Genomic DNA, 12519 nt, shown 5'->3' on the forward strand with positions numbered 1-12519 from the left:
CTACATGCGCCGAAGATAAGAGTTTATAACACGCGCGGAGGTAACACTATCTAGTCATCTCTGGCTAGGAGATAAGAGTTTATAACACGCGCGGAGGTAACACTATCTAGTCATCTATGGCTATCTCCGGCGCATGTAACCGCCCATTAATGAGGCTATAGTGGTGGAAATAGGAGTTTCCTTCCTTTTACGGTTGAGGATCGTACGATTTATCGTTCCCTCTGGAATAATCGTAAAAACAAAAGACATGTTGTAGCCCACTTGAAAACCCTGCTGGCTCTCTTCCCAAAGCACTTTTTGGCGAACCAAACCATCGTTAAGGAGTCGTCTATCGAGGCTAAGGAATTGCTCGATAGTAAAAAGTGGTCGGAATTTGGGTAAAAAATTTCAGAAAATGTTGTAGAGGCAGTGTTTGAATCGTGTTTTTGATGGTGGAAATGGATTCAGCACCATCAAAAAAGTCTACTACAACTAAAATTTTGAAGTTTAACAACTATAACTTGGATTTACAAAAATCCTTGCCGGATTTTCTCTAAATATGACCAGAATTTCCATAACTTTCCAAATAATTCCTCCGGCTAATTAGACTACGGCCATCGTTATTGGTTTTTCATATTCATGCTCTCCACCCATAATGTGAAAGTTGCATTGTCCCGGTTATTTCAAAGACACGCCGCCTCTGTAATTATTACGGGTTTCGGTGTTCCAAATTCCAATTGCTTTTGGTCAGTACCGATGGAAAAGATATTTTTTTACTGGGTCATGTAATGAGGTGAAGGAGTTGTTGGGAAAATCATAGAAATTAGGATCATATTTAGAGAAAATTTGGTAAAGATTTTGTAAATCCAAATTATTCTTGTTAAACTTCAACATTTTGAAATTTCCAATCAGCTATTTTTTTACTGAATCATATCATGACGTGAAAAAGTTGTTCCCAAAATCATAGAAATTCGAATCCTATTTAAAGAAATTTGGTAAAGATTTTGTAAATCCAAATTATTCTTGTTAAACTTCTAAATTTTAAAATTTTTTTACCCCGATTGCGATCACTCTTACCCATCCTGCGCATTCCTCATTCCTCCTCCACCTCGTTGCCCATTCCTCCTCCGCCTCGTTAGACGCCTCCTTTTTTCCGCGTCAGTCGCGTATATGCTCCTTACGTTACTCTCACCCACGGTTTGGCAATCAACCCAGCTATATATATATATATATCCTAGCCTGCGCCCACTTACCATCCATTACTATAAGATTTATACATATTAATCTTAGCCTGCGCTCACTTACCACCATCCATTACCACCGTCCATTGTTGTAAGATTTTTGCTTGACCCAGTAATCGGTTCATGGCAATGGGGAAGGGTTATTCACTACTTTGCCCATTCCTTTTGGTTTTACTCATTCGTGTTTTGCAAGATTCTCATCATGAGTGGGATGAAGCTACTTTGTCGACTCTCAGAGTATCAAAATCCAGTTCCCTGGCGGCTCACAAAGCATCAAAATCCAGTTCCTTGGCGCCCAGAGAAACTTATAGAACAGCGTATCATTTTCAGCCCGTTAAACATTGGATGAATGGTATATAATTTTATTTGTTTTGTATGTTTTTATTTTTTCCATCTGCAGAAATTTTAATCATGAACTTGGGATTTCCTGTCACTAATGTGTCTGATTGTGCGTGCGTGATGGGCGTTGCGGCAAATTACTCTGAAGATCCAAATGGTGAGTATAAGAAAGGAATTTCAAAATGACGTGAAAGCTGCGTTTTCCCTGAACAAGCTACTATTTTACCTAGGATGTAATGAAAATGGGTGTCCTTTGCCTTGGGAAGAAGTGTGGATTAGAGCAGGCTTAATATGCATGATCTGCTGTAGATGCCAGGAAGAGGATTTTATGTGACAGATAATTAAATAACTTGCACTGTAATGATTTTGAATCGCAGCGCCATTGTTCTACAAGGGCTACTATCATCTGTTCTACCAATATAATCCCAAGTCGGTTGTGTGGGGACTCATCATGTGGGGGCATGCAGTTTCAAGAGATCTGGTAAATTGGGTACACTTGGCTGGTGCAACTATATACCCTGATGAATGGTATGATGCCAATGGAGCCTGGTCTGGATTTGCCACTTTCCTACACAAAGGGGGCCCTCCCGTAATCTTATACACAGGATGCAACAATGTCTCGGAACAAGTTCAAGCCATGGTTGTTCCCAAGAACCCATCGGATCCTTTGCTGCGGGAGTGGAAGAAGATCCCGCAGAATCCCATCATGCTGCCTATTGGCATCAACGCCAGTTCCTTTAGAGATCCAACGACGGCATGGTTGGGATCAGACCAAAGATGGCGAGTCCTGGTGGGCGGCAAAAGGGATAAGAATAAAGTGGGAACGACATTGCTTGTTGGGTATTTTTAAATGGGGAAAATACCAAAAACCATTCAAGCAAATACCACAGAGGCAATGCTCTGTTTTTACTGTTCCAGGATCATTTGCAGAGAACCTCTTTCAAAAAAAAACTCAGAACAGAGTATTACACAACCATAAAATCATTTCAATTCATTAAAACAAAAACACTGATACACATTCATCCTCTTTCACTCAGAGGGATCTACCAAAAACTTGCATTCAGCAAAAACAAAAACTCTGTCTTTTCTCTCCACCTGAGAGTTCACTGTGCTGGGTTTACTGCTGTAAAACCCATTTTTACATTACTGCTGTAAAACTATTTTTACACATACTGCTGTAAAAATATTTTACACATATGCAGTAAATTACATTCACAATTTCAAGAATGCTTGAGCACTCTTTTCTTTTGCATTTCTATGAAAATCCAATACATAAAAGATCTATGCACTGCTGTGCAATATCTTCCCCTGCTTCACATGCTGGTCTTCATTCTGAGCTCTCCCTGCTCTTTCGCTGCTGCACCTTTCATCTTTGCGGATAGCACTGCTGTGCATTCATCTCCTCTTTGCTTTACTACGCACTGCTGTGCACTATGCTGCCTCCATCATTTTTACAATGGCCAACACTTAAAACAATCCACGCTCATCTCTTTCACGATGGCCAACATATATGTATAAAACATATAAACCACGCTCATCTCTGGTTTTTTTAATGGGCATTACATATATAAAAAACGCACTCACATTGTGCACAGCCACCATGCCCAAAATAACTTGCTCGCAGGCACCACTCAATAAAAACTACATCATACACTTCAGCGCTCGCGCGCTCACATTTCACAATGACCAACACATATAAAAACACGCACGTTCTTTTTTTTCATTCCATGTGTATTTATGAAAATAATGGTCAACGCATATATATAAAACATATATATAAAAACTATTTTAAAACTAAGCGCCCATGCCCATATTAATGGGACTCCACCAAACAATACGAAAACCATTAAAAACCATTAATTCTTCCATCGCAGATAGGACGACAGTCAACCAAGCATTGTCCACACTCCACGCAAAAATTCTGACTTGACGCGGACAGGCTGCAACTTCGGAGATTGACGGTGGAGAACACACAACCAGATCAGACGGCGGAGGTTGATATCAGAAGGCACTTAACTGCTGAGCTTTACCACCCGAGAAAGTGACGTTGGCTGATGTCAGGGCTGAACCACGTGTCAGCTCCATATTTTCTCGGGTTCAATTGCCGGTTTATTCCTTCGTCGGAAAGCTGGCCCGAGAGAATCCGGTGCCGAATTCCGGTCAATCCACCGCGCTGCTGAGGTTTTGGGTGCGTAGTCCTGATGCCGCCATAGTCCATGCCGCGTCCACGAGCTTGGCTGCAGTTGGAATTAACATTCCAACACTCCCCTTTAATTTCAACTGCTGGGCATTCAAACATACCCAAGCACTTCCTCAGATCGAGGGATTCACCAACACTGCTGTTACAAAGATATCATCCTCACATAGAGGGATTCACCAACTGCTTCTGATGCAGTTCACAAACAAACAAAGTTGTCTTCCTCTTAATAGAGGGATTAACTTGAAACTGTGCTTAAGAGCACCTTCCAAATGACAGAGGGATTTACCAAATAGACACTGCTTTACATGCAGTTTCAAAAACAAACAATCATTGCACTGCTGTGTGTGCAAACTCATTACAATGTTCTTTTATGCTGCTGCATATTCTTTGCTGCACTGTTGTGCCATCTTCTTTACTGCGTCTATCCCACACTGCTGTGTCTACACTTGCACTGCTTCTGCACTTTTCAAAGACAAAATACTCTGTCTTTCTTGGAACAATTACGCTGTCCCAATTTACAAATTTACACTGCTGTGTGTAAGCATTCACTGCTGTTGCATATATTGCATTTCAACTCAATGAACAACAAATTCATTACATTTACCTTTACTGCTGTAAGGAAAATTTCTTTTGCATGTGCTGCTGTTCAAAACTTCTTGCTGCTGCATTTTTCACATTTGCATTGCTGTGTGCTTCTCCTTCTTGCCATCATGCTGCTGTCCATAACTTCTTGCTGCTGCATTTTTCATAAAAAAATAACACAGGCTGCTGCCTTTTCTTATGCACCCTTGCTTCACACAATCTTAGTCTTCATTTTTTTTACACAATGCACTACTGTGCAATTCCTTTGGCTTTCTGCTGCCACACACATTTTTATACATCCAGTGTGCATTAAAAATCTGCTGTCCTTGTTTTTCTTTATGCATTTCTTTGCATGCTGCATTGCAAAAAAAACATTACATTTTTTACTGCTGTATAACAAAAATTTCATTGCATTCTCAGCCACTAGGCATTTACGCTCTGCTGCGTTTTGCCTTTTTCTCATTTTCTTCTCACTGCTTTGCATTTTCATTCTCAATACAAAACATTTCCATCTGTTGTGTATTATACTCATTCTGCTGTGAGTATATTCTCTCACATTACATAGAAGGAAACTACCTTCCATTGCTATGCATTTCAATGCATGTGCTCCATAACAAAAAAATTTCAAATTGTTGTTCATTCTAATCCATGTGCTTCAAAAAAAAATTTCCAAACTGCTGTCTTATGTTCTATCTTCCCACTGCTGTGAGGGTCTCCATGCTTTGCATTTTTCTCTTATCTCGCTGCTGCTCTTTACATTTCAGCGCTGCCATATTTTCTTCTTTATGCATTTCTGTGCATATTGCATAAACACAAAGCAAAAACATTGCTGATTTCATCACTGCTGCATATTACCTTTTAGAGGGATTAACAAAGATTTCATTTGCAACTGCTGCGCTGCAATACATCCTCCATCAACAAATGACTGTTAATACAGTTCAGCAAACAAAAAATTTACAAGCTCCCCTTTAATGTATGCTTGTCTTCTTTTGGCAAATTTTCTCAAAACAAACTTAGATCAGCTGCGTTACTTAAGGGGCTTTCACACTGTATTTCTTTTCTTCTCCATATTTGTGTAACTTTCTTCTTTTGCATGGGTCTAGCTTGTGTAAGAGCCCATGTCAAGTTACAGTCACGTGCCATATGCCCAATGTTATGACGCTTGAAGCATTCAACATTGTTCATGAATAACATTTCATGATTTCTTCTTGTGAAATTATTTCTTGGAGATTGTTGGGAACCACAACATCTATTTCCATGAAATGCTCTACAGTCTTTTGCCATATGACCAAAGTTTGAACAAGAGTAACAATAACCATAAAATGAACTTTGGTACTTGTGAGATGGAGGTTTCCTTGATGTACTTCTGAAGCCTTGTTGCCTCAAGATCCTTTGATGATAATCATTGCATCTTTCCTCTTTAACATCAGCTACATTGCTTCTTTGAGCTGGTTTTCTGTTTGGAATAGGATCTCTTCTATTGCAGCCTTCATTTTTCTCCTTGTCTTTGCTGGAACTAGGAGCATCACCATCTCTTTCTGGCTTCTTCACATCTCCTTTGCTTAAAGCATCTTCATCTTTGTTTGAGGGTTCACCTACATACCCAAGTCCTGATTTATCAAATGGAGATCTGTGATAGCTAAGCATGTCATCCAGAGCTTGAGAGCTCTTCATGATCTTGTTCATCCCTTCAACCTTCTTCCTGAGGAGAACAATCTCTTCTTCCAACTTTTCACATTCATTACTTTTCTTTGCTAGTTGTCCCTCAGTTTCTTCCTTGCTATGAGTAGCTTCAGCTGCTACTATTTTGAAGGAGATAATATCTGACTTCATTTTGGAGATTTCTTCATCTTTTTCTTGACTGCTCTCCATTTTCTTTTCAGCTCCTTGTGCCTGCTTCCTGGCTTCTTGTAGTTCGGACTTAAGGGAGGAGACCTCTACCTTGTACTGTCCAATCTCTTCTACAAGTTTGTTCACTCTCTTGTGTCTTTGTTCAAGTTGACTTGTCAAGGCATCTGCCTGCTTCTTTGCTTCATTCAGCTGATTTGTCATAGATATGACTTCTTGATGATGTTTCTTCTTGCATTGATCAAGCTCCTTCTTAAGCTTGGTAAGCTCTTCATCCCTTTCTTTTACTTGAAGCTTGATGAGGTCAAGCTTTTCATTCTCAGCTTCTATGATGGATTCTTCTTGACTCATTGTCATGGTCAGTGCTCCCTTTGCATAAAGGTCATGCAGTCTGTCCCATATATCTTTTGTTGATGTATATGTTCCTAGATTCTTCTTCACAGAATCAGGCAGTCCATCCAAGATTAGTTTTGCTGCTTGTGCATCATACTCCATGGATTCTTCATCCATCTTGCTGTCATCAATCACTGACTCCCAGACTTCAATCCCCTCAGACATTAGGAAAGCCCTCATCTTTATTTCCCATACATCAAAGTTTCCATCAAACTTTGGAACCTCAAATACAATGCTTTCAAATAGATTGCCTTCTAGTTTAGTAGAGGGGGGAGACACATTTTTAACAGGCTTGGAGGCTTTCTTCTTTGACCTTGCCATTCTTATCTAGGCTTCAAATACTTGACTGTGTTTTTTTTAAATCACTGACTGTTTCTTCAATAATAACTCAAAAACTTGAGAAATACCTGAATCCCTTTGGCTGAAACTTCACACTGCTGGAGAGGTTTGACTGCTGCAACAACACCTTCCTTCAGCTTCAAAGAGCCTGGACTAGCTCTGATACCACTGTTGGGTATTTTTAAATGGGGAAAATACCAAAAACCATTCAAGCAAATACCACAGAGGCAATGCTCTGTTTTTACTGTTCCAGGATCATTTGCAGAGAACCTCTTTAAAAAAAAAACTCAGAACAGAGTATTACACAGCCATAAAATCATTTCAATTCATTAAAACAAAAACACTGATACACATTCATCCTCTTTCACTCAGAGGGATCTACCAAAAACTTGCATTCAGCAAAAACAAAAACTCTGTCTTTTCTCTCCACCTGAGAGTTCACTGTGCTGGGTTTACTGCTGTAAAACCCATTTTTACATTACTGCTGTAAAACTATTTTTACACATACTGCTGTAAAAATATTTTACACATATGCAGTAAATTACATTCACAATTTCAAGAATGCTTGAGCACTCTTTTCTTTTGCATTTCCATGCAAATCCAATACATAAAAAGATCTATGCACTGCTGTGCAATATCTTACCCTGCTTCACATGCTGGTCTTCATTCTGAGCTCTCCCTGCTCTTTCGCTGCTGCACCTTTCATCTTTGCGGATAGCACTGCTGTGCATTCATCTCCTCTTTGCTTTACTACGCACTGATGTGCACTATGCTGCCTCCATCATTTTTACAATGGCCAACACTTAAAACAATCCACGCTCATCTCTTTCACGATGGCCAACATATATGTATAAAACATATAAACCACGCTCACCTCTGGTTTTAATGGGCATTACATATATAAAAAACGCACTCACATTGTGCACAGCCACCATGCCCAAAATAACTTGCTCGCAGGCACCACTCAATAAAAACTACAACATACACTTCAGCTCTCGCGCGCTCACATTTCACAATGACTAACACATATAAAAACACGCACTCTTTTTTTTCGTTCCATGTGTATTTATGAAAATAATGGTCAACGCATATATATAAAACATATATATAAAAACTATGTTAAAACTAAGCGCCCATGCCCATATTAATGGGACTCCACCAAACAATACGAAAACCATTAAAAACCATTAATTCTTCCATCGCAGATAGGACGACAGTCAACCAAGCATTGTCCACACTCCACGCAAAAATTCTGACTTGACGCGGACGGGCTGCAACTTCGGAGATCGACGGTGGAGAACACACAACCAGATCGGACGGCGGAGGTTGATATCGGAAGGCACTTAACTGCTGAGCTTTACCACCCGAGAAAGTGACGTTGGCTGATGTCAGGGCTGAACCACGTGTCAGCTCCATATTTTCTCGGGTTCAATTGCGGGTTTATTCCTTCGTCGGAAAGCTGGCCCGAGAGAATCCGGTGCCGAATTCCGGTCAATCCACGGCGGTGCTGAGGTTTTGGATGCGTAGTCCTGATGCCGCCATAGTCCATGCCGCGTCCACGAGCTTGGCTGCAGTTGGAATTAACATTCCAACATTGCTGTACAGAAGCAAAGATTTCGTTAAATGGGTGAAAGCCAAACATCCGCTGCACTCGGCCAGGCATACTGGAATGTGGGAGTGCCCGGATTTCTATCCGGTGTCCCTCTATGGCAGCCATGGCCTTGACACCTCAAGCACGTTCTCAAGAACAGTTTAGACAATACCAAAGTGGACTACTATACAGTGGGCCATTACTTGCCTCAGTTGGACAGATATCTCCCCGACAATGGATCTGTCGAGGGCCCCAATGGTCTTAGGTATGACTACGGTAAATTTTATGCGTCCAAGACCTTTTTCGACGATAACAAGTCCCGTAGGATTCTGTGGGGTTGGATCAACGAATCCGACAGCTTGGCGGATGATCTCAACAAAGGATGGGCTTCCCTTCAGGTATCTATATTATCCTAATTCTTACCTGATCTGCTCTGTTTCTGGCATCTGCTTGGTGCATCATAATACTAGGTGCTGTTTGATGTGCAGGCGATTCCTAGGGTTGTGCGGCTTGATCCTCTTACCAGGAGAAGCCTCGTTCAGTGGCCAGTGTCAAAGCTTGAATCTTTGCGCGAGCATAATATAAGGAAGGACCACGTTGTTTTGGAAAGAGAATCGGTAATGAAGGTGGAGGGATTCAACTCAGGAGCGGCGCAGGTAATAGACATTACGAAAATTAATATCTAATTAGATATTGTTAAGATTATAAGAATGGATATATGTGTGTGTGTCGGATTGCATTGAAGAATGCGATGAATATAAGCACACTATATGCATACGTGATTGCATTGCATTGCAGGTGGACGTGGAGGTAGAGTTTGAGTTGGGAGGCGACTATGAAACAGTGGAGGAGTTGGAGGGAATGACAGCTCAAAGCTTGTGCAGTCGTGGGGGAAACAACAATACGAGGGGATTCGGGTTGATGGTGTTGGCATCTGATGATCTCAAAGAGAGGTGCGCTGTCTTCTTCAAGATTTTCAAGGGCAGACTTCATGGCAATGTCCACAGAAAGGTGGTCTTGTGCGTGGATCAGAGCAGGTGCAGCGGGCCTATATTTAATATCAAAATTATATATTTAATATTAACTGATCAGGCGTATATTTAATAACAAATTTCACTTAATTGTAATTGTAATTTGAATGAAAATATAATGTGCTGAGGTCAGGTCCACGCTGCAACTGGATGTGGATAAGACGAGCTATGGAGGATTTGTGAGCGTGACGCCCCACCAACGGTCGCTATCGCTTAGAGTATTGGTAAGAACTGTGTAGCCAATTTTCAATCAAAGCTGAGGTTAACATTAATGGAATTGGAGTGGAGGGATTGAAGGTTGATTACTATTCATGTGTGGGCAGGTTGATCACTCAATCGTGGAGAGTTTTGCAGAGGGAGGGAGAACATGCATTACGTCGAGGAGTTATCCGATGATGGCGGTTAATGAGAAAGCTCATCTCTTCGTCTTTAATTATAACAAATCGCCCCTCCTCCTCCGTCGACTCTCCGCCTGGCATATGAAAACTGCCACCCAAGTATACCAATCCAAGTGATGTGGTTGTTTCGCTGTCAAGAGTTGGGCCAAATTCACCTTAGTGCAACCGCCTGGCCTTGGCTTGTGATTGTGTGATCACAGTTTTCTTATATTACCGACCTATGTTACATGATCAGAATAGGAAAATAAATAATGTTTTAGGGCAGTCAATGATATCATCGTCTGCATGGCATGGCATACTGAATCGTGATGTGGATGTTTCCAGCTCGATATGGTGTGTTCATGTGGATTATAATTATGGTGTGTTCATGTGGATTATAATTATGATTTATGGTGTTTTCATGTGGATTATAATATGATTTATGATGTGGATTTGGTGTTTTTATGTGGATTATAATTATGATTTGGATTTGGTGTTTTCATGTGGATTATAATTACGATTTATGGTTTATGGGTCACAATGATGATCTAGCGATAATAATGATATAGTGGTTGTTTCATTGTGGAATCATGATATATTTTTCCACATTTATCCACATTTAGTCTTATATAAATTAGGTAATATATAAGGGTTAAATGTGTTAGTTTGAGAACTTATTTATGGTTTCCAAGTCTAAAAAGCATTAGTGTAATCGTTATGCCCTTGATTTCATTCTCTCAGAAATGTTTCATCCCTATTTCTCCTTCTCAACATTCTCATGTGTGGTGGTTTCATAACTCTTCGATGGTCATTAATATTGAGAGGTATCTTTTAGGTCTTATGTCCATTTATTTCATCTCTGGTCCACTATTATGAAGGTCTTCTTACCTATCTATGCTCTGAAATACCTCCCACTCGTTCTTAATTACTTCTGATCGAAGCCCAAAGACGCCATACGTTGGCCATGTGTGGTGGTTTTACGCCGTTTCCTTGGATGTCAACGCCATGAAGCCTCAATCAAGGCCTAAGGCCATTGATTTCATCCCTCTACCATTGTCATGGCCTTGATAAATGTATGTGGTGCACACTACCTCCTAGTGGCATGCTATTCGTAATGGGGGGCTAAAGATTCCCTACAATAGCTACCTGTTGTAGTTTGATGCCTCATTTATGGACCTACAACCGAAGGATCTTTTTTTTTTAAACCATGGAAAATTAGCCCACTTGCGAATATCAGCCCCTAAAATTTTCCATGGTTTTGAGGCCTCACTCATCATTTTCAAGTTGAAGAATTCCACTTAACAATGTTCATTTTCCCATTTTGTGATTTGAGATCATGTTGATGGCCTTTGAGTTGGAGAATTTCAGAGAGTCCATGTGTCCTAGTTCCAAGCATGCTTCATTGTGCTTGAGCATCAAAGGGTATATTTAGGGACTATATACTATGAGTGGCATTTCTATATGAGGAGGAGTTCATGACCATCAAGGTTGTGAGTTTTGTTGTCAAGCATATTACATATTTGTTACAACGTATATGCATTATTTGTATATAAAAAAATGCATTGTGTTCAGATTCAAACCCTTTTCTTTTCACTCAAAGAAAAAACAATTCTACATTTGCATGAAAAATATTGTTTTGTTACTCTATTTAGATTTTGATGTGGATGTGGATGTGGGTGTTTCTCTATTTAGATTTGATGTTTTAATGTTGAAATTATGACTTATTAATCACAATTTTAATGTAATTGTGCCATAATGATATAGTGGTCTCATGCTAGTCTTATATTTTACAATAATGACATAGTCTTATATTTTACAATAATGACATAGTGATTGTGATCATCTTATATTTTGTCATCAACCCAATCAAGCATCTATATGGTGTGCAATACCTCCTAACTATAATATTATCGTAGTGAGAGGTGTAAGATCCCCCAAAATGTTCATGTTTTGTGGTTTGAAGCCTCATTTATGACCCTCAAACTTCAATAAAACCTTTCAAGGCATGGGGTCCTCAATTTTAGTGTCTCAACCATTTTTATAATCCATGGTGTGTAATACCGCTTAACAATGTTCATTTTCTGATGTGGTGATTTGAGATTTTGTTGATGGCCTTTGAGTTGGATAATCCTAGAGAGTTCATGTATCTTAGTTCCAAGCATGTTTCATTGTGCTTGAGCCTCAAAAAGTCGATTTAAGCACTATATACTATGAGTGTCATATACACTATGAGTGTCATTTGTATATGAGGAGGATTTCATGACTATCAAAATTGTGAATGTGATTTCCCCAACCATTCACCGATTGGACCCAAATAATATTAATAATAATAGTAAGAAACAAATAAGCAGCAATTGCCCATAGTTTTTGTTTTTACTCAAGTATTGCCCATAGTTTCTTCTAAGCATCTCAGCTATAAAAGGAGGATGAAGATCGAAAGCAAGCGATGGAATTTTTGGGGTTTTTTCTTCATCAATAGTTTGAGAGCTCACACGAGTTTGCAAGTAAGGATTTTCAGGTGAGATCCTCAGCTTCTCTTCGGTGGGATTTGATCTCTCACCCTAGGAGGCCACCCAACTTCGGTGGTCCCTCCGATCAC

At 39.9% G+C, this 12519-nt stretch overlaps 1 protein-coding gene and 1 pseudogene across 1 annotated transcript in view; one reads left to right on the forward strand and one right to left on the reverse strand.

The window, feature by feature from the left end:
* The window catches only part of LOC149153876 (beta-fructofuranosidase, insoluble isoenzyme CWINV1-like), a 122346-nt gene extending 121107 nt beyond the window's left edge, over positions 1-1239 (reverse strand). The window contains exon 1 of the mRNA XM_089443955.1: positions 1233-1239. Within this exon, the coding sequence (XP_089300081.1) occupies positions 1233-1239 (7 nt within the window). The remainder of the gene's footprint in view (positions 1-1232) is intronic.
* Positions 1240-1343: 104 nt separating this feature from the next.
* On the forward strand, positions 1344-10058 carry LOC149153877 (beta-fructofuranosidase, cell wall isozyme-like; annotated as a pseudogene).
* Positions 10059-12519: the final 2461 nt, after the last annotated feature.

Source organism: Pinus tabuliformis, chromosome 9, assembly GCF_031772625.1.
Source record: "Pinus tabuliformis cultivar Carrire ecotype Pingquan chromosome 9, CPIR1, whole genome shotgun sequence".
In the NCBI taxonomy this organism is placed as follows: Eukaryota; Viridiplantae; Streptophyta; class Pinopsida; order Pinales; family Pinaceae; genus Pinus; species Pinus tabuliformis.